Raw genomic sequence first — 23,178 nt, 5'->3', positions numbered from 1 at the left:
TAATCTTAATGCATATATACAATTTACATCTCTAAGCTTGCAAAATTACTTATGGTGCACTTAAAAACAAAAAAAAGGTCTTTATACACCATTCATTGAAAACCCAAAGAAGGGACAAGCGACATAGATTTTTCTTGTTACTACTTGCAATATCCACAATCATCCTAGGGTTAACATTACCTGGAGCATTTTGTTACCTCTCTACTTTTACATTGCAATACGTCATTGATCGATATTGTGTACTTCTCTTCAAAACTATAGTCATATGGCACCATTGACCATGCCTCTATTGCTGTGGACTTATGTACATGTACAAGTGTTTTTTAGGCATATTTCAAAATTTTCAAGTTTACCAAATTTATTCCATAGTTCAACTTTCATATTTTCTGGCTGATGATTTTTTTTACCAGCTGTAACATTAATTGTTTTTACAACTTGTGAAAACAGCCTTCAGTATGTTTGGAAAAAGTAAGACATTTTACAAATTTTTGAGACAGTTTATTAAGACATTTGAGGCATAATCAACTTGCAAATGATACATGTACAAACTGCTACTTAAGTATTGTACAAATTACGATTATTCACATTTCTTTTCAAATGTCACAAAATAGCAACTGCATTTTTCGTAGCATTTGGCTGTGCAACTTAGTTTAAGTAGACTATTCTAGCTCTAGACTTTTCCTTTGGTCTAGCCCTCATGCCAAAAACCTTGGAATGCAAGCTGCACAAAAACAAAAGCATTTCAATCGTACATTCTTAATAACAATGCATACTTCTGCTCTTTGGAAAGTCAAATCTAAGCATAATACATGTAATACAGCCTTATCGAATGATAGTTTAGAAATGAACTGCTAAATATACAAATATTCGACCCTGATTAAATTCTAACTGCTAAATTTGAAAGAAAAGGATCCAGTTCAACATTTGGCAGTTGATCAGCAAAAATACACAAATCTTTTTTCGTTACAACTTTGAAATAAATACATAAATGCACTTGGGAATCTGTTAGGAATGCAATTTTTTGAAATATATATGACTGAATTGGTAAATTGTCTAGATATTGCAACATGTTCAAATTCAAGAAAAAAATTACAAACTCCCATGATATAATCAGATTTTGATCTGATGAAACTATTCTTTTTCAAGGATCAGATTTTCATGATTAGACCAATTTCCAAACCAAAACAAGCTTATGTTAGATATTTTGTCTGTGACATATAAATGTTGATACACACATATACATGTACATGTATATGTAGAATTTGCATAAACAATCTGAACAACTTCTTAAGGGTGGTAGAAATGATCTACAAATTTTCATTTCTTAGGGTTACAAAAAACATAATTTTACATGTAGCCTGTCATTTACATGATTAAACATTACATAATTCTCTTACAATGTTTTGCACTGAATCAGAAATTTACGATGCCCTTTCATACAAACAAAGGATTTACATCAAGGAGATATATTTTGTATTCAACAATAATGAAACAAATCTCTGTTTATAGATACACTGGATCTAAGCACACCTATGTACAATATGTAGCTCACATTAAAATCATTGATGTTCAAGAGTTGTTTCTTTACACTACAACATGTACATCAATATTGTTGCATACATTAGAATACCCTGAATGTAGAGTCAATTCATCAAAACATAATTTCAACCTTGGGTGTCAAAGTTCTTTGTATACAACCAGTAAGTTCAAACCTAACCAACATTTCTGTGACCTTCCTCAGGCCAGTACTGACTGGTTTTACTTTGCACTGCATGTAGGTGGCGCTACTGCAATTGTGAGTGATGCAGTCCCAAACGTGACTTTATATCCGGACTGTCACCAGAAATGTTGGTCAAGCATCAACTCACTGGTTGTGTACAGGGGGCTTTGTCATCTTAGGGTGGGTACCGGTACAGAAAATTCAGATGCAGGTCTAGTTCAAGTCCACAGGATCAGGTACAGGTCCGGACCTGGACATGATTGTGAAAACATGTATGACAATCATACTCAATACAATGGTCCATTTTGCTACAAAAGAATCTGTTTGGTGGGGTATTCGACTCTCATTGACGTGTTAAAACCCTATTTTCGTGTTAATAAGGCTAACAGCCTCTGTACGTTTGACTGTAGAAACCTGGTAGAAATGCTCTTGTTATTTTCTTGGACAGGTAAGCCCCAAAACATTTGGACCCCGAGCGATATAGAGTGTTCATTTTCTAGTTGGTCCAAAATTTCTGGTCTATTGATTTTTTCTGGTCTGGGGTACCGGTACCCACCCCTAGTATCCAGCTATTAACCAACCTGATGAAACTATTCCCAGATTACTTCAATTTTGTTCGGGCTGTTTTGCTAATCAATATTCTGCTTCAGGAGCTGTGAACAGGACGTCTGATTTAGTGTTCACGAAATACATGAGTACGAGGGACACCAGGATGACCACCACCCCCACAGACAACGTGATGGTCTGTTCTGCCTCGCTCGAGACGAGGAATATTTTCGCGTTGAGGACGGTCCATCGGCTCTCTGTCCACGTGGAATACTCGTTCGAGTGCAACATCTCGTTTGACAAGAACGCTGGCGAGACGGCAGTGGAGAACTGCACGGACGCGCGCATGCAGAAGCTCGCGTACGACGTCGTGTTATCTGTCGTGTTTACCACGGGACGGCCGTTCATGAAGATATAGCTGTTGATGTGGTCGTATCTGGGCGTCTTGCATTCTGTCGGCGTGTTCAGGTTGGGAAGCCTTTCGCCGAGGTAGAAGGTGAGGAGATTCGCAACAACCTGGCTAATCTGATTGGCTGCGTTTTGTGGGACGCTGACGTAACGCGGTAGCGGTCCCGGCAGGGACTTTAACGCGGCCACGGACTTGCTTGAGAGAACCTCGGCGAACAGCGGACAATTGGCATGCTGCAGGAAGCAGTACAGGAGGTGGTTGATGGTACTGCTGCTAGCTGTAATTTTTGCAGCCTCAGAAGGAGACTTGTTTGAGGCCAGTTGGTACAGAGTTCTCGCTATGACTGTAGCCACTTTGGTCAGGCTCTCGCCCTGCTTGGTTGTGTAGTCGTAGGCCTCGTCAGGTTTAAGATTCGCGGGAATGTCCATGCCGATCTCGGCGGGCAGGTCTAGACGACTCATGAAGTAGTTGTTGCTGTATGCTGCCATGTGGTCGGACAGGACGATTCCCGGGACTCCCAGATCCTCCCGTAGGAAGCGCTGCAGAGACGCCGGGGGCAATGCTTGGAATGATGGCGGCTTTCCGATCGAGATGTTGGTGGAATCTGTCGCGTTTTCGATGGCGGAAAAGATGGCGTTGACGTTGTCGCGTACTGCGGATGTCTTCTGGGAGACGGGGTCGCTGTGAGCCCACAGTCCTCCCGACTGTTCCCATAGACCAACCTGGCTCACCTCCAAAAAGTACTGGATGTTTGTCGTGTTGACCAATGAGGGCTGCCACGGGACCTTGTCGTTCAGCTTCGCGGGAAATTCTCCTCGCCGCATGTCATACACCATCCGAGACGAGCCGATGTAATCAAACGTCTCCCCCTGGAAGAACACAAACATCAAATCCTTCATGGCATTTTTCTCTACTTGATCCAGTTTCCCAAGAGCCTCTGCTGCAGCCAGGAGTGCGATGAATCCTGTTGCGTCGTTGGCTCCGACTCCACCCACGTTGTGAAACAGGGACCACGTGTCGATCTTTGCTGAAGCCACGATCAGTTCCTTGCTGTCGTTCAACGGAGTCGACTTGTTGAGAGGACGCAGCGTGCCCCAGACGTTTTTGTCTCCGAGCGCGTCACAGTACACGAAGGGGTTGAGGTTGATATTTAGGTTGCTCCTCCTGATACAAGTGATGGAATCCTTGGCTCCGTCCATACGATCCTTGATCTGCACAGCGCACAGCGGGTACGCTTGGTTGCTGTCGTTGTCGTACTTGTTGAACCTATTGTGACAGTCGATGAGGTAGTCGATGTCCGATTGGTTCACCAGGAGGGACATCGGGAAGTCGTAATCCAAGTACGAGAGCCCAGAACCCAAGGGATTCCACGTGGTGTTCTTACAGTGGGCGTACTCTGGGTGATCGCTGTACATACCGTAGCCGTCGTTCGGACACTTGTGGACAGGAGAGAAGCCGGCCTGCGGAGGTTGGGGGTCGGAACGGTTCCCGTACGCGACCAGGATTCCGCTGATCTTACCGGACGCTCGGAGGCCTTGGACGTTTTCGTACGTGAACAGACGCGGCACCATGAGGGGCATGTAGGGCTTGTTCTTTGCACTTTGGATCAGCCAGTCAACGTCACTCTATAAAAACAGGGAACACATACATGTATTAGTTATCAAATATAGTATATATACCATGAATCTTGAAATGTCTGCGGTCAGTGTGGTGCTTTTATTTTCTCGTTTTCATGGACACCGCTTACCATGAAATCTTAACACCGCAACGTAATTCTACCGCACTATAGAATAGTTTCAACCGTGAACTTTACTAAGAAAGCCCCGCTACTGCAAAATAAAACCACCATAAACCTAAATGCATTTACAGTAGTAAACCCAAGTTGTAATCACATTACTTCCTCTTTGTTGTGGTGGGAAATTATTTTCATAACGTTACTTAGCTAAATGGTATCAGTAAGTACATATTGGCAGACTTTGATGAATAAAAAACGAAGCAGGAAGAAAATATTACAATCTCCCTCTTCAATATCCGCTCCAAGACTAGACATAATGAATAAAATCATTAGAGTATGACTCAGTCTATGTGTAAGGTTACCTGTTCAGCACAGTAGTGAAGCACTCCAACATTCCCGCTCACAGCCGAAGTACAGCCGATCTGGTGCGTGGCGTTCATCAGGCGGACACACGGGGCCTGGGCCGTGATGTTCACGTAGATCATGTCGTGAACGCTGCGGAACTGCGCCCAACACAGGGGAAAACACAAGAACAGAAGTGGCAAAACGCTCCTTGGCACCGCCATGTTGACAGGGCGGAAGTTGAGGGATGATGCAAATTTTGACCCAACATGCACCACGATTATGCAGGGGTAGTACATTATGTTTCTGTGTATGGTTGATTTCTAAAAATTAAAGAATGCAACAAAAATAGTGGCTTTCGTGTCATACAAAACGGAAACATAAAATCAATTTCAAAATCCTTAACAAGTCAATAAAGGCTAAATTAGGTAAATCTTCATTTAATATCTTTTTAATGTCATAATCAGAAATCACAGACTAAGTTGTGAGTTGGTTTCAATATCTTTTAAATCAAACGATTGAAGTAGCCCTATTGTATTAAGAATGAATTGAATAGGACATTCAAATGGATGCTTTTTTTCTCATATTTTATGTGTTTTCAAGGAGGGGGCCTTCATTTTTTTTTAAAACTCAAGAACGAGAAATGGATGGTCCCGTCATGAGTGCATCGTGGGTAATTTCAGAACGTGAGGACGACGCCATTTTCGGGAAGATGGCGAGCGATTCATTCTAGGAAAGATTCCAGGCAAATTTCTCCCGCAAATTACGCGATTTTTTCCCTCAGGATGACGCAAACGAAGGTGATCCAGGTGACGAACGTGGCGCCGGCCGCCACCAAGGAGCAGATGCAGACGTTGTTCAGTTTCCTGGGCAAGATTGACGAGATCAAACTGTACCCTGAGTGAGTCCATCGTCTGTGTTTCTTTAGCCGTGCGGTTTCACTTGGATCGATTTTGTGGCCCGCATTTTTCGCTGGGTTATTTATAGCATCTTCCCGGAATGGAACTGTGCAATCTGGCTGTGGGTCTTCCTATTTTGTACTTTAGAGAGTTTGTTTTCATTGCCATCAAGGATTGTGTTGGACTTGAATCTTGCAAGTTACATGTGCACTCGGACGTTTTCGGTGCAAAATTATGTTTTTGTTTTGTACATCAATCAATCATAACTTTTAAGCCTTTGATATCATTTTGATCATATTCACATGAAATCATGCCAGGGTATATGTTCTAAAGTGTAAACAGAAATTATAAAGATTATGTTCCTGATTCCTGAATCATCATGACTTATAATTTATTATTTCTTTTCCCTATCATTTTATAAGATGTGTATTCCATGACAAATTATCAAGATAGTAGATACTCCAAATTTTACTTGCACAGTAACTTGCACTCACATCTATAAGTATACTAGTAGTACTTGTGTTATTTGCAAACTTGCATATTATTATGTATGTGTACACATGTACTGGAGCTAAACCCTATTCAATTTATTCTCCATACTTTTAGTTTAGGCCAAATCCATGAGAATTTTAGAGGTATTAATTGTACCTAAAACAAATCCTGCAACAAATCTCCAGTAGATAATAAGCCAAAGGAGATCATGGTTCTAAGTATTCATGTCTAGCTTAAGGTCACTGAGAGCCTGAGTACCATCCTCTGCGTGACCGGCTCAATACTGCGGTTAGCAAGCGAAAGTATTGAGCCAGCGGTCACTACGGAGAATGGTACTCAGGCTACATGTGATTCAATTCTAAGACGGGAATCTGAAATATGAGGCGTAAAGTGTAGTTGTGTTACATGTATTGTTTCAACCTTACAAGTTACAACGTTCCTCTTTGTCTTTAGGGATATCTCAGTGCCGGTGACTTCCAAGGTGTGTTACGTGAAATACGACGACCCGACAAACTGCGGCGTTGCACAGCACCTCACCAACACCGTGTTCATCGACAGGGCGCTGATCGTTGTCCCTTGTCAGGATGGTGCGTATGATTGTAGAACAGGACCCGTTCCTTCGTACAGGGATTGTGATGTTCATTTGCGTTAATCTTCTTCTTCGGACGGAGAAAACTTTAACTCTGTCCGTCTAAAAAAAAAAGTATTTGACACAATAATGCTAAAAATGGCAGATGTACAATGAGACAGATAGACTCATAGAGACAGATCTGTTGTTGAAAGTCCAAATAAGGACATGGGAGTGTCAAATCTCCTGCTACAGACAGTACAGTACACACTGTAACACACGCCAAGCCAAGCTAGTATTCCTAAAGCAAAGAGCTGTATTCCAGACATTTTGCATGAAATTTGTAACAGATACTGCATAACAGAAATTGCCAAACTGCAACATTATAGATATATAATTGGTCTACCTTTACTGTAATATTTATGTGTATATAGACCTATTCTATGCAGTTTTAACAGGAGCTAATAGGGTTTACTGTTATGTGGCTTCTACAGGCATCATTCCAGATGAAGCTAAGGCCCTTCAGTTGGCAGCACCAGCCAATGCGGTGGCTGGTATGATCCCTGGGGGGGCAGCACCTGCGGCCAGCGCCCTACTCCCCACCCCAGCACCTATAGCCAACCCACTTCTGGCAGCTGCAGGGGTAGCAGGAGGGGTATGTATCGGCTATACTTTCTTACCGTAAATTTATTTACTTTCACTGTGTTTTTATTTTTCAATGGAAAGAAAATGAGATTTTGTGGTGTTTCAAAATCTGTGGTTGAAACAATTGTGTAGTGCAGTAGTACATTTGTTTGTAGAAATGCATATTTGCAATGTAATGAATTCACAGTGGAGCATTCACTGCAAGAATAAAACCACTGTGTTTGGCACTTTATAGTATACAAGATACACGTGATGCTGTTATAATTTGTTCTTTGAACTGTAAATATTATTATAAGATTGGCATGTATGAAACTAAACTTCTGGTATGTTGGTATACACAAGTTTGAAATCATATTTCTTGTATGATATTGTATTGTGACATTGTTGTACACAAAATTGTCAAAATTTCAGAACCTTGTAGATTAAATCGGACAAATTTATACAGGATCCTTTTAGTTGTCATTCAATGACTTTGTCCTGTTAATATATGCTTGATAGGTAATATATAAGTTTTTGTGTGAAATAGTACATGCTGCTTTTGATTGAACAAATGTGACATAGAGTCAATTCCACATTACCAAGAGGGTGTTTCTTGCCTTTTGTTCCAACATTTTGGAAATCTTTATAACATAATAATTGTGATAAGTAAGTGTTTAGAACTGTTTATAACATCATTGTGATGTTCTAAATATTTTCTACAGTATTCAAACATGTTAGAAACATTTCTAACATCAAAGTCATTATTTCTGATAGTTTCTAAACTGTTCCAACATAGATTCATCATTTGTGATCACATGTTCGAACATGGAAACAATATGATGAAACTGGGTCAGTGGGCTGGGAAGAGGGCAATTCACACATCCCTGCCAAGTACAGGAAATTGTGTCTGTCTGACACCTTCTGACAAAGGAGTCACCATTGTCTACTAAAGTAAATCTAAAAATACAAGACCCAAACAAAAGGCCCAGCTTAGCAGCTTGGTTTATGGGGGTAATAAAAGTTTTCATGGAGGGAAAAAATGACACAAATCGTTGGAACATATGATCACATGTTCCAACAATAACAAAAACACATAGATGTTTCTAAATTGTTCTAAATAAAGAGATATTTGTACCATTACTTTCCCAATGTTTCCAACATATGTAGGTAGGTTCAAACATGTTCAAACTTTCATTTTTAATTGTTTGAACAATTTACAACTTTAGTGACTGAAATATTCTTTTGCTTAGAATAGTTCAAACTTATGACAAACATTATTTCAAAATCCTCTCGGTGACTCGGAATTGACTCTAGTTGGTTTTTGTGTTTCACTGACAAATACACCGCTTGAGTTGTGAAGCTATGAACATATCTATTTTCACTCTAAATGGTAACGTTACGCTCTCAGCAACTAAGTTGATATTTCCTCTACTAAACTGCACTCATTTCACCCATTATAGGAAGTACTGGGGGCAACTCTGGCTGACCAGGTGTGTTAATTACACTTCTTAATTAAGTACTAACGATTAAGCAACCCAATAATGCATCAAATTGCAATGTGTGTTTTTTCACGTGTGACATAGACGTAACAAAATATTGAAATTCACGTAAAGGAAACGCTTTCTCTGTTAAAATTCTTTGTATGGTTTGATGAACAGAGAGTTGACTTGGTTTGATAATAATGCACAGTGAATGCTACTGACATTGTGATGATAACTGTTAATAACAATGAGTGAAGTGACAATAATGAATGTAACTTGCATGCTATTTACCCTCCTATAGGACATACTTGGAGCATTTTTTCCTGAAAGTGTGAGCAAGGTTTGTGGCTATTCCTGTATCCGATGTTATGTTGAAACCTGTCAGTGAGAAAAGTGGACTGTACTCTACCGTACTCCTTTGTTTCGGCTTGTTATTTTGTACTGTGATTTCTATCCCATGTTTTGTAATGTTATGTTTCTACCCATTCTGAAGAGAAGCTCAATTCTTTCCTTGCAAACTATGTTAATCCTATCTTGATCTTTGATGGAAAAAGATGGGATTTTCTGTTGTAAGAGCGTGCTTCCAGGGACTACTATTTGACATGTAACGTTAACGTGTGTGGCTTTTAGAGCTGTTCTAGCATCTTGTAATGTGTTTGCATTTTGTTTGAAAACCTTGTAATTGTGTTGTGGTAGCTTTTAGGGCTCAAAATGCTAATACAAATGTATTTACAAATCCTCTCTTTGTTTTGCCATTTATTCAAACTTAAAGTCTGAACTAGTTAAATTTACACTTAAAACAACATCAACATTATAACAATGGCTACTTTAACTAACCTCCTTTGCAGGAGCATTTTTTCTTTTTTTTTTGAGGGGAGGTGGTGTGCGCAATGATTTGCAATTTTCAGCATATAGGCAGAATTTTATCCTACAAATATCGTATTTGCCCCTCCCCCAATAAACGCCACCGCTCTTAGAAAGCTGTGAAGGAGGCTAAATTTAGCAGTATAGAAAATAAGACAATTACAGTAATGTGTTGAAAACAACTGTATATGTGTGTTAACGTACTAGTATTTTGAGCCCTATCAGCCTGTATTTGTGCATGTTTAGATTTAGACTTGCTAGAAGCTTGCATACAGCACAGTTGGGTCTTACATGACCGTGTGTCATTGTGCCTTAGTTTTTCGTTTAAAAAATACTTGTACTACTACTAGTGTGTGGTCAGCCAACCATAGACATGCATGCTTCATATCACCCATGTAGGACGTTCTCGGATCCGGTATGGGAGACCAGGTTTGTATTACCTTAACCTAATGTCTCACTATCAACTGCATGGTGTTGGGTAGAAAGTAATAAGCCAGTACATAGTTCCAAATGCACATGCAGAATATGATTTGTTGTAGGTAATATGTTAATGTTGAAGGTCCCTGAGACTTAAAAACATGTCTCAATATGTATCAAGCATGGTCTAGAAAAAACTGTTAGGGGCTTTTACCTTTGACATATTACCCACAATGCATCTCACATCTCATGTGCAGTTTGACCTGTGAAACGGCTTATTAAATTGATGCTTTTTCAATGCTTTGATTTGAACTCAGTTGTCTGAATAAGGGTGTTATTGAGAAAACTGATTATTAAATGAGTTCACACTTGAGCTCTTGCCAAAAATATATTCCCAGTGGTGAATTGATAAGATTTTCCCATCCATCGACATTGTACATTTTATTTTTCAATGTTCACAAACTATGATTAAAAAATCCCTTTTCTTACTAAAACAGCGAGTCAATGAATTACTGGATATCACCCTGTTGCAAAATTTTCTAGTATGACTCCCAATTCTTCTGTGTCATAGATTGACACAGCAAACCTCTGTAAAGCTTGAAACATTTTCAATCATGTTACAATATCTATATCAAAAACAATAACTAATATGCTCTGTTGTTTTTGTTGGAAACCTTGCTATATAATGATAGTGCATGCTTTTTAATGCGAATTATTAAATCTATGTTTGAATGCTAATATTCTTCCAGACACATCATGTTACCATTGCAACAATAACCCCAAGTGGTATAACTAGTTTTGCAAGAGTGCTACTCAAATGCAGACAATAGAACTATGAACTACAAATAACTTTCCAAATGGGGTATGCATCATTGTTTATTGTAATATGGTCTGAATGCTTGAGTCTAAGTTTCTCCACATAGAAGTTTAGTTGTCAGAAGAGAAAAAACAACCATAAAAACAATTGTTCTAGGCCAAAGATGTTTACTATATAATATGAACTTTGCCCTGATTTTGAAAAATAAACCCTAAAGAAGTGCAAAATGCTGCTTCCTCGATTGCTGCATAACTTGTAGTGATCAGCCAATGTGATGATGATGATGTGAACCAATGTTCACAGTCACTAAGCCCCATCCAATGTCATATGGTAAATTTTCACAGAAAAATATACTCAAGTGGGACCGCGTGGCACGGTGGGACCGCGTGGCACGATCGGGAGCGCGTTGGTCTCAGGCCCGAGAGGTCCCGGGTTCAAATCCGCTTGCCGTGTCACCGATCTTGTGCCCTTGGGAAAGGCACTTTACACGACTTTCCTCACCTAACTCAGGTGTAAATGAGTACATAGCTGCGGCTAGTGGCAGTGACAGGCCTTTGTTGTGGTGACAGGCCATAGGGGCATGTTCGGGCATGACGCACCCGCCATGACACACGAGTCAGGGGTAGGAGGAACCCCTTGCATCCTTGGTCGGAAGTCCTCCTAGGAGATGGAAACTCCGAACAACAAAGCCAACGGTATGGTGGCTTTGAAAAGGCGTCTTTGATACCTGTTTCACCATACCCTCCATAGGTATATGGAGAATCTCAATAAAAAAAAAAATAAAAAAAAATTTCAAAATTCGCCAACGTTCTCTGGTGAACAACACATTCAAACAAAGATTGTTGACAGTGTGACGGCGGCTTAAACCAGGAGGTTTGTTCCGTCTGTTTTGCGTTTTTTCCTTGTCTTGTGTTCCAGTAGCCCGGGGTTGCTGCTGGTGCAGGGTTAGCCCCACAGTATGACCCTGCATTAGCAGCTCTTGGCCTACCCCAGCCTCCACCCCTACCCGGCAATGTGGACCCTTCCAAAATAGAGGAGATCCGCCGGACCATCTATGTGGGAAACTTGGACTCTGCCACTGTAAGTCATACAAATATGTTGTTAAAATTTGTGTTTTTTTTGCCGTAACCCAGCTTCCACCCCTGCCTGGCAATGTGGACCCTTCCAAAATTGATGAGATCCGACGGACAGTCTATGTGGGCAACTTGGACTCCGCCACTGTAAGTTGAAGGGGTGACGTATATTGTACTTTTTTACGATCCACAACCTATTCTTCTAACTTACCTCCCCGCTTTATAACCTTCTGTGTGGCAAAACTACTTCCTTTCCCTGGACTAACAAGTTTACCTATAATTAAAAAATACACTTTTATCCTCTTAGTTCATAAAGAAAAACTACTTCCTGTGTCTTCTAAAAAATAGAATAATTTTTAATGAGAAAAGTAATACAATTAGTGAGTAACTAATCAGAACTCTTCATTTCTGCCTCCTTCCTGTTTCTTCCTTTTGATTGACAGCCCTTTCAGACAAGTTGTTCAGTGTCTTTGACCTATGACCCTGTTGTCCTAGGTTACCGCCGAGCAGCTCCTGAACTTCTTCCAGCAAGTGGGCGAGGTCAAGTACGTCCGCATGGCGGGGGACGAGACCCAGCCCACGCGCTTTGCGTTTGTCGAGTTCGCCGACCAGACGTCTGTGGCAAAGGCTTTGCAGTATAACGGCATCATGTTCGGGAACCGACCACTCAAGTATGCAAACATTCACACGTATTTCTTTCTTTGGAAGCTTTTAAGATTATTTTGTAAGACATCTTACAATGTCCTATTCATGGGCTACCTGTTCAATCTGATGAGAATATGTAATTATATACTTTGAATTGTTGTATTTATTTGTAAAAAGGTATTTCTCTTGATACCAAAATCGTATTATTTTGATTTTTTAGCATACCAGTTTTTAATGAAATTATCCTAGCATTTCTTGATATGATTATGATTAAGATTATTTTGGCTTGATAAGTTCCATATGATTTAACATGAAATTTAAGTACATTGTATGATTTATAGAACAACATCTTTTAGCATTCTGTGATGATTGTTTGGAAAGTGACATGCTTTCCTTTCTTAGTTTTTTTTATATGATCATTGATTGTTTAATGTTATAGATGTTTTACTATAAGAAACTGTCTTTCACGTATTGATCATTTAGATGTAAGGGTTTTATGTACATATTAAGAACAACTTATCAATTATCTCATTGACCTTACATTTTTTGTATATATTGTTGTTATTAGTAGGAAGTTGTAAAATGATCTGACATAGTTGTCACAAGAATATATTATGATAGTGTCCAAAGGAAAGCACATGTTAAATGTATGAGTAGTATACTGAAGCTACTAGAAATGCTTCCATTCGGGAGGCATAATGGCTTTTGGCAGAGTGTTGTTGTTGTTTGTTAAATTTTGTTCCCTCTAATTTCTAAAAGTGGTTACAAAGTACGATGGGCACGGGGTTTGCAATCGTGATATAAGTTAAGACAAGATGAGTGAAGTATTTTTACCGACAAAACTACGAGTATGAATGTTTTACACATGGATAATGATAGAACATCACATTGCAAACCCTGTTGTGCTTGTTTAAAGGTGGTATCTCCTGAAGATTTGGCTGTTATGTGGAAAGTAATGTGACTGTTATTGTTACTCCAGGCTCGGCGGTGAGAGCAAGGCCGTGAATAAGGCTGCCACGAGCCCTACAGGGAGTTTCCCCCCATTCACACTTAACAACACAAACTACCATTCTGTCAACTCCTTCCTTCTCGGATGTGCACCAGCGCCCCCTCTGTGTGAAACCTGAACTGCTGTCTAATCAGATTTGCTGATACAGTGAAAGAAAATTCTTTTTGAGGCTCTGCAAAGGCTTTGCAGATGCACATGAAAAATAATTCATAGAGGCTCTTCTTGGGGTTTTTCTGATATAGAAAGGAAATGATTATCAAGGCTTCACATGGGGTTTTGCTGCTTTAGGTCAAAAGAAATTGTTGTTGAGGCTCCACATGGGGTTTTCTTACATCCCGGAAGGAAGGGCTCCCCTGCAATAGCCTATTTAGCATATGATTACTTTATGGTTTGCTAGTGTGCCGGCGACACACCACCCAATGTCTCATAGGCTCTAAACCTTAATTTCCAGGATTAACCATTCCAACAATGCTATCGTCAAGCCCCAGACTCAGACTCCCGAGGCACAGCGCCGGGAAATCGAGGAGGCCATGAAACGTGTCCGCGATGCGGAGGCTCTAATCACAGCCGCCATCGAGCCAGGTGCGCCCAAACCTCTCTCTTCCTACTGTATTCTCCATTTCTCTCTAATCCTTTGGTATGTCGCATATTAGGGTTAATTACTCCAACATCGCCCTAAACAAACCTGTGGCCCTGACCAACCCCCACGTGGCCCAGATTGACGCCGTCTTGAACCAAGTGCGAGAAGCACAGAGTCATATCTCGTCCGCCCTCAATGCAGGCAAGTGGTCAATATCAAGGAGAACAGCACTACTACTACCTCTGTGTTTGTTTGGGCCTGATGTCCCAGGTGTGGAACTAGCCGGGCATTCTGTCGACTCTGATCCGCCGGGTTCATGGTGTGGTGTTCCGCTCTCGTTGTGCGTTACGTTCACGTCTGTTGTGCATTGTTGGATTTGTTTGCTGTTATAAGGCATGGAACAGCAGAAAAATTTCGAGGAATAGAAGATAAATTTACATTTTACTGGGCTAAATAAAGAAAAAAATAGGCCAAAATTAGAAAAAATACTGATAGAATGTAAGAATTGGGCTGAAATTTCAATGCTGGGATTATTTGAAAATTTAGCTAAAATTTGAAAATTGGGCTAGAATTTGAAAATTCAACAATTAAAACTGGATCTTCGGCATTAAACCAGTTGCTACTATCCCACGAAATTTTGGGAAAAATTGTGTGTCTTGCTTCAAGCAACTTTTTCAGTCTTTGCGACATGGTTTTGCAAACTCTAGTTAGCAGAGCACGGTACCATGAACCACAGGATGCCCACCCCCAACAACTGCATGGGCTGAGAGTCAAGGTGCATGGCAGAGAGCAGTAGGCATTCAGTGATTGCATAGTTTTCCTCGCTTACATAACCAAGGCACACCCTCGTGTCACTCCCACTCCTGACAACCAGGATGGAACCAAGGATGCCATCTCTGACTTTTATATAATCTTCCATTGTATCTACATGAGTTTTAACCCAGCACTCCCGAGTTCTAGGGAATTCAGGACATTTTTTACACACTTCCACTACGGAACTGACAGTTCTTCCTCCTTGTTGAAAGCACAGACCGGATCTTTCTACTTGATATATTTTATACCAAGATCTTTTTAAACACCACTCATTAAAAAAAAGGACAGAACATGGAAAGAAAAGTAACTGCCCTACCCAAAAATCTTTTTAATAGAATACCCTTTATGTACATCATTGAGAAATGCTAGTAGCATTCTGCTTTGCAAAAATATGTGTATTTTAAAGGAATGAGCCAAGAATTTGATGTATTGTAAAGCAGTTACACTATTTGGAATGGATCAAAATATGTTACTAGCTGGTCTGGTGTTTGACACAAGAGGAAGAAATACTGTAAATTTTGGAATTTTCGCGGTGGTTTTGTTTCCAAGTTTTTCGCTATGGCATCTTACCACAAAATTGAGAAACTAGGAACATGTTCCAACTGAGTACTTCCAATCATGTACAAAACCTCCTAGCAGGAAATAAAACAACCGTGAAAACAACGAATGGACTGACCCCACATGGTTTGACAGCATGCTAGCTACGAAACACTGCAACTGTAAATTAATGCTTGGCTGGATTCTCTTGTGCTGTGTCTTGGTTTTTTGCTAACAAGCCTGGCCACCCCCCACGGCAACTGTGGAGCGTCCCACAGTCTCTTGATTGATGTTCTCGGACGAACCAAACAAAGGGGTGGTCAGGATGTTTGGTGTATGTTAACAGGAGTTCGCTGAGATAAAAAAACTGCTTTAGAATCAAGTAATCTATTGTTAGAAATGAATATTGATTTTGAAAATTTGTAGAATATTCAGAAATAGGTTCTACTTCTAGGTCCTTGCCTGCATAGTTAAAATGAAAATATATATTGGCATGACTTAATATATAAATGTCTTCACATAACTAATGAAACATATTTGTTTTATTTGCAAATGAAAATATTACTTATAGATTAGACTTTAAAATTGTTTAGTGTCATATGGTAACACATCATTATTACGGCAAGAATGTGTATAATTACTATATCCTTGTTGAAATTATTGTAGCTTAAAGACAGAATCCAATTTTAGTTGAATATACTAAGAGTGATAACTAAGGCATGTTTCACATTTTGTCAGGTATGAATATGAATCATTCAAATGACCTTACACCTATCACACTACAGTTGTAAACCATTGGTACTTTTCATCTTTTTCTCTCTTCACCAGTTTCATGCAACTTCTGTTTTTAGTATTGGTAAAGGAAAACAACATTCTTAAATCTGATATTTTTCATATCTTACCATCATATATTCATGTTACTGTGAAATCATTCAAAATCACACCAAACATTTGTCTTTGAAGCATTAGTGAAAAGTACAGTGAAATTATTATGTAACAGACCAAGTTTCAAATCCATCTGTACATCACAACTCTGAAGACAACAAATTTTCCACCCTTTTCTCAAACTCTTGTACAGTCTTCTATTTTTAATAACACTTTAAAATCTAATGTGGAAGGAATTAATAATCCGAAATTATCTGTCAAAGTATGTTAAGACTGGTACTGACTGGAAAGCTGTTTCTGACCTCCAAGCAGATGTTGGGGTGAAAGATTGTAACATTTTCTGATTGACCAGTGAGCTCAATCTTAATGTTTTTTCTGGATACCCCAACATCTGCTTGGAGATCAGTGTCTGCCACAAAATTGCTTACAAGATTCATTCAAAGAAAAATCATCTTTGGCATCCTTCTGATATACAAATAGAAAGATATATGTCAGCCCCCCTCCCCCCAAAAAAGTACAAATTCTTCCTCTACTTATAGTATAGTTATAGCTTTCCAGATCTTTTCCAGGTTGTTTAGTATTGTTAGAATTGGGCTATATGTGTAATATATTCCACTCAACCCAAATGCAGGAACTATGACGGCGGCCACGTTGCAAATCCCAGCCATAGGTACATTCTCCAGCTAGCCTAAAGTGTCTCTCTCTCTCTCTGCAGTGATGTGCTATATTGAACGATTAACTCTAATATAATAAAGCATGGTCGTTTCTGACTTTCTGAAATTTTGAATGAAGAATTTTGAAATAAATGCCCTGCTGTTGAAACTTTGGTTCTAGAAAAGCCAACCTTACGGTCTTCAGAGATTTCAGAAAAGAAGGACGACAAGCGGCGCCGAAGCCGGTCCAGATCGCGATCCTACTCTCGGAGACGGCGCTCGAGGTCCAGGTCACCCCGAAGGTAAGCAATGCCGTACATCGAGAAATGTTTGTGATGCAATATTTTTGCCATAACCTCTTCTCCCCGAAATTATGACACAGTAAATATATGCATTTCCATTGTATTATTACTGTGCCATAGAATTGTTTCAGCAACAAACTTACGACACTTCTGCAAAATCAAACCCTGTGAAAATAAACTATTGATACTGTTGATGTAATGTTTTTAGGTATATGTTTAAGGCAAAGTGTACATGAGCTGGATAAATCACAACATTTTCACTGCAAACACTCCAACAAGTAATTGTATGGAGATTAAAAGTTCAAGGTTTTCTATGAGTCATTGACTTCTGAGCTAGTTGAAATACAGTGTAGGGGCCTAAATTACAGCATGGGTGTCCAAATTACAATGGGGGACGGAGCCTTAGCACTCTATCTGTGCTAACTGCTAGTGTATTTTCTTGACTTTTGAATGGTGCAGACATGACTTAACTACTAGATTGACTCTAACCTACTACCCTTCAAATCATGTAGATCCCGGTCCCGACGTTCACGCAGCCGTAGCCGACATCGACGGTCCAGGTCACGGTCCCCGAAGAGACGCTCTCGGTCCCCTCGCAGAAGGAGGTCTCGTTCCCGCGAACGAAGGTCACGCTCCCGATCCCGGTAAGGCATTTCAACTGACTGGAAGTTGACCGAGAAATAGTCCATAAAGACATAACATACTGAAAACAACAAGCTTCTTACAATAAACTGGTTAAGAATTAGTGTGCAAATTATAAATTGTCGAAGTTGAAGGCTACTGGCCAATCTTCATGTGTTGCCAGGGGCCTTGACCTTTGACATATTACCAACAATGCATAACATTGCACATGTGCACGGTAATCTATGCTTATAGCATTGCTTTTTTCTCTGTTTTTGCAACGGTTTAACGTTTTGTTATTTTGACAAATTTACCATTGACTAATACTTTCTTATATGCTTTACTAAACAATTGCTACTGTAATCATCAATGTACTAAGTAACACTGATAAGTAAGACTAGTCCAAATAGTAATTTCTTCTTCAAAGGAAAATGTATCTGAAATAATTCATTCAGGTTGGAAAATGAATTGATATCAAAGTTCTTCATTCACAACTTTTTTGTATACAACTAAAACAACTTTTATGTATTGCAGCTAGGTGTCGTTGCTAACAGATCCCAAATCTCTTATTTATTGCTGCTAAACAGTATATGTGACAATAGGTAATGTTTGGGACCGCATTGTTAGCAGCGCCACCTAGCTGCAGTGCAAAATAGAACCTGGTCAGTATTGCTGTAGTAAATTGCTGAGGAAGGTAAAATACAGTAACCAAAAGATTGGTTGTAATATATTTGAAATAAGTTGTGAACAAAGAACCTGTTATCCAGAGAAAGACATATTTTGGCATCGCCTCCAGGATGGAGACTTCTTAACTCAGACTGTGTACTTATTCCCTGGTGCCTTGACTAAACTAGAGTATATAACAAGGGTGCTGACTGTTTTCTCAATCTTACATAGACGGTCACCATCCAAATCACCCGCCAGACGACACTCGGCAACAGCCAAGTAAGCACATAAGGAATGGACCATAAAAGATCATATAGGCATTGCAATAAAGTCTTTTGAATGTAGCAATCCTGAAACAGTACTGAAAGGAAAAAGATCTGTAAAATCTAAAGGGAATGAGACCCTAACGTTTGATGTTTTATTGCAACTCCCTATGATCGTATGTGGAACATTCCTGGGTGTTGCTTTGTACCATGTTTCTCTTTTTTTTCCACAGATGCTCCTCTCTTAAAGGATCACTTTATGTTGGAGTTTATAACTGTCATTCAACACAAACAAATTTCTTACCTCATTCGGTTTAGGATAAGGAAAATCAGATTGTAATAGTTTCAACTTTTATTTGGTTATCTGTCTGGTAAGGCACAATTTAAAGAATATTGTATGTCTTTCAAAAGGACTACTCAGATTTATTTAGACTTGCTGTCAAAAAGCACTGAAGTACCTTGGCTTTGGGCAAAAATACACGGGTACATATGTCACATGTATTTGTTTGTGTTCTAGATAAAACGACAAAATCTACAAATATTTGGTATCATCAAAAACCGTAAAGAAGTCATTTTAAAAGAATACAAAGTGAAGCCAACATTATTGTTAATTATGGTAAATGCGACATAAATTCAAAGAATGAAGTTATCTTGAAAAGTCCATGAGTTGTTAATGATGAACCGTGTTGTTCTCGCTGTGTCTGTTTCAGGGGTAGACGACGCTCCCGCACCCGTACCCCACCTCGTAGCTACCGCACCACCAGTCGATTATCCCGCAGCAAGAGCAGGTAAGCTTGTTTGTTTGTTTGCATAACCAGTAAACGGTCTTTAGGTGTAACACACCAGATTTGCATAAGCAAGTACAAGCTGCGGAAGACCAGACTCTAAGGTTTGATCCACTCACACAAGGATGACTCCCTACTCTTTATAATAAGTGTGGTGTTCTTTAACATGCATTAGTTGTGGCTGTCCTCAGACACGGGACGCCCCATCTGAGAGGATGGCAAGGTACTTATTTTTGAATCCAGTGAGAAAACTGATGAAAAGTGCTTATCCCAAGAGCACTTTCTGCCACTAATTTCCAATTTTAGAACTTAAGAATCCAGCGTCATTATGTAAAAGATGATAATAGACTGGCTTTTGAATATGAATGAAATTATAGTTATTGCTGAGCTGTGCTTGTTTTTTCTGACCATGAGCTGACTTGTTTTGATTCGCACAGGTCCCCAAGACGACGTTCGCGCACTCCCAAACGGTCGCCATCCAAATCCCCGGCAAGACGGACATCTTCCTCCAAGTAAGCACTTTGATGCCATCAGTCTCTCTTTATCTATTAAAGACTTTTTCATGGCAGGTTCAAATCCCAGGCAGATCACACTTGAAGACTTTGCAAGTACTTTGGAAGCCAGTTAATTGCACATCGGATTAACGCACACTTCTGTTAACTGCACGGAATCACAAAATCCCAAACCGGTGCGGTCCAGCTAGATAACTTCGCATAATTGCACCAGCCGGATAATTGCACCAAATTCGCTGGCAAATAGGCTGTGCAATTAAGCGGCTTTTACTGTAGTACATAATGCTTTCTCTTCTTAGCATTCATGACAAAGAGTATTTCCGTTTAACACTTACCACTACCAGTGGACTAGACCCTGCAATAGTGCTTCCACAGCTGTGTGGCCCAAGGGCCATAGAAACAGATTAACACCACCCTATATAGCAAATAGTGTGGAAAAGATTTCAATTTTACCATGGACTTTTTAATGGTTAATGTTCACATAATCAATATGTTTCTTTGTTAACCATAAGACCTGAGTTTGGTATTTAGCTGGAAAATAACTTGTAGGATCTTTTCTAGGCATAAGAAGGAGAAGAAGAAGGATAAAGATAAAGATCGTGACCGCAGCGGTAGCCGGGAGCGAGACACCACCAAGAGTAAGAAGAAGAAGAAGGACAAAGACAAGGACAAGGATCGCGAGCGTGAGAAGGACAAGGAGAAACACAGAGGCAAGAGCAAGGAGCAAGAGGAGGAAAAGAAAGAGGCCAAGGTATGATTACCCAGCAGATGAGAAATTGGCTTTGGAGCAATTGTAGTCAGCCTGAATTTTTTTCCGTCCCCTGGACTTTGAATGGAAATCCTCTCAAAGGCGTGATGATCCTTGAGGGCTTTGGGGGCATGCTTCCCAGGAAAATGTTGAAATCTAGATCCTCTGAAATGCTGTTTGCTTTATTTTGGGGGGCAAGTTTTGCTGGTAGACTAAATTGATATCTTAAAATGCTGATTATTGGCCATCACAGGAATGGGCAAAATTTTTGTCCATCCCCAGCAGCAAAATTCCATCAAGGGATGCTGGCTAATACCCTTGTTTGGAGTATATCTAGCATGGTATAGTAGGATTTTGCTTTCCTTTTAAGTATGCACATTTGTTGACAAGTTTGTTGTTTTTCCTCCCAGGTTACCCGTGACTATGACGAGGAAGAACAAGGCTACGACAGTGAGAAGGAGAAAGTGGCCAAAGCCCCCGCACCGGAGGCACCCGTGGAACAGCCCGCGGAAGCCCCGCCCTCCAGCGAGGAATTCGGAGACTCGGGTAGCCAGGGCCAGGCTGATATGGACGTGGATAGCGATTAAGTCAATACTGTCTCTAGTCAAAAATACATGTAGTAGATGTGCTTTTTTTACTTTTGCAGAAGTAAGGTAGTTCATAGGTTGAAGTGTGCATGCACAGTGTGGATATCATGTCAAAGTTGAGGGACCTCTTTCTGTATTGACAGGGGCCTTGAACTTTGACATATTACCCACACAGCAACACTGCATGACACCTCAAACTGTGAACTAGCCTATTGTGAATGATCACTGTAATAAGATCGTTGAGGCAGAATTAGATGTAAGCAAATCGAACTATTAGAATCTGTGCATGTAGAGAGATCACATTGTCTTATGCTTAATGTTGGTGACCATACACGTCCTTTTGATATAGAGCAGTTCAAGCAAGACTTTAATCATGTGTACATGTTTGAGAGATGGGCTGTAATCTTCATTGGAATAAAACAGTTGTGTTAAAATCATGTTTGTGAAATTTACCTCTTTGTACACAATACAATTGTACACAATACAAACGCCCCGGAGAGGAGATGGGCGCCGCCAGGGGACTAAAAGCCTGCTGAGTCAGCATGACAGTTGTCATGCTGCCCCTACGGCCGATTAATCAGCCTACGGCTGATTAAAAGGCTATGGGACTAACTAACTAACACAATACAATGTTATTGTATAGGGAAAATCATATTGTCTTTGCTTCTGTGTTCCTCATGTTTCTTCTTGTCAAGAACCAGAGCTTAGAACTGCCATGAAACAACCTTTTTTTGTATTTTTTTTTAAGGCAAGGTATGGCAGCTACATGCCGATGTTACAAATAGAGTAGTTTTTGTATTTCGTTTAGATGTACTGGTTTATTTGCTAATTTTTACTGTTGGAATTAAGTTTTTAAAAATCATTTTGTCTTGGTATGTTCTTTACCCGTTGGTTATGGTCGTTCTGTACAAAATACAGACAAAAAGAATGGATGGGGACATTCTTGATTCATTATCATCTTTGCATCTTGTGGAAAAAAGTGAGAACATGATCCCGTTGGCTTTATAGCCACAATAATCACTGGGAAGAGATGTGTAGCATAGTTAAACTAGTACATGATCAGTCCACCCATTATCCTTACTAATTCATCAGCATTTTTGAAGTGCAGATTAGTACACCTTTCACTCAGTAACCTTTAAAGTGACCTGACCTGCATCTCTAAGAGACTTGCGAAACTAGAAACCTATTGCAACCCCATCCCATGATATGCTGAATCACCAGACCTTGGTGAATATAATACAAACATGTATATGTTATCTCCAAGCAGATCTTGTAGTGGCATAATATACAATGTCATATCATAAGCTGGGGAAGGAGTTAAGCCGGCAAAGGAGTTTCATTGGCCACAGTATGATCTGCTTGGAGATTAGCATATATGTTCCTCAATGGTTTGTTATATGTATTACTAATAGTGCACACAAGAGAAGTACACAGATGGCCATGTAGTTTGGAAGCAGTGTTTTATTACAACATTTGCATGAACAGAAGTCTGGTCAACACATCAGCTGTCTCAGTCTGCTTTGCTGTTGTCAGAGCAGCCATCGTCCAGCAGCTCCAGTCTTCCTGTACAACCACTAGAAGATGC

The 23,178-nt window shown here is 39.9% G+C and overlaps 2 protein-coding genes across 14 annotated transcripts; one reads left to right on the top strand and one right to left on the bottom strand.

Moving 5' to 3' along the window:
• Positions 1 to 509: 509 nt before the first annotated feature.
• Positions 510 to 5,019, bottom strand: LOC118431828 (nicastrin-like). The gene is made up of 2 exons (XM_035843216.1): positions 4,773 to 5,019; positions 510 to 4,300 (listed from the first exon to the last, which is right to left on the bottom strand). The coding sequence occupies exons 1-2, from the start codon at positions 4,974 to 4,976 to the stop codon at positions 2,354 to 2,356; spliced, it is 2,151 nt and encodes a 716-aa protein (XP_035699109.1). The 5' UTR covers positions 4,977 to 5,019; the 3' UTR covers positions 510 to 2,353.
• Positions 5,020 to 5,407: 388 nt separating this feature from the next.
• LOC118431800 (serine/arginine-rich splicing factor 11-like) lies at positions 5,408 to 21,619 on the top strand. Of its 13 annotated transcripts, none has more exons than XM_035843143.1 (18): positions 5,408 to 5,653; positions 6,597 to 6,730; positions 7,206 to 7,366; positions 8,796 to 8,825; positions 9,118 to 9,156; positions 10,080 to 10,109; positions 12,048 to 12,134; positions 12,483 to 12,658; positions 14,295 to 14,422; positions 17,088 to 17,126; positions 17,291 to 17,411; positions 17,924 to 18,055; positions 18,930 to 18,977; positions 19,672 to 19,749; positions 19,922 to 19,969; positions 20,184 to 20,258; positions 20,820 to 21,009; positions 21,417 to 21,619. In XM_035843143.1, exons 1-18 carry the CDS (start codon positions 5,538 to 5,540, stop codon positions 21,591 to 21,593), a joined length of 1,809 nt encoding a protein of 602 aa, XP_035699036.1. In that variant the 5' UTR covers positions 5,408 to 5,537; the 3' UTR covers positions 21,594 to 21,619. The 13 variants fall into 13 exon arrangements, with proteins under 13 accessions (XP_035699036.1, XP_035699037.1, XP_035699040.1 ...); XM_035843144.1 differs by lacking the exon at positions 14,295 to 14,422 and adding an exon at positions 14,093 to 14,223 and having other exon boundaries at positions 17,924 to 18,049; XM_035843142.1 differs by lacking the exon at positions 14,295 to 14,422 and adding an exon at positions 14,093 to 14,223 and having other exon boundaries at positions 5,409 to 5,653.
• The last annotated feature ends 1,559 nt before the right edge of the window (positions 21,620 to 23,178 follow it).

Source organism: Branchiostoma floridae, chromosome 15 (genome assembly GCF_000003815.2).
Source record: "Branchiostoma floridae strain S238N-H82 chromosome 15, Bfl_VNyyK, whole genome shotgun sequence".
Lineage (NCBI taxonomy): Eukaryota > Metazoa > Chordata > Leptocardii > Amphioxiformes > Branchiostomatidae > Branchiostoma > Branchiostoma floridae.
Note: the sequence above shows the minus strand (reverse complement) of the source record. Positions and strands in the feature narration are given on the sequence as shown.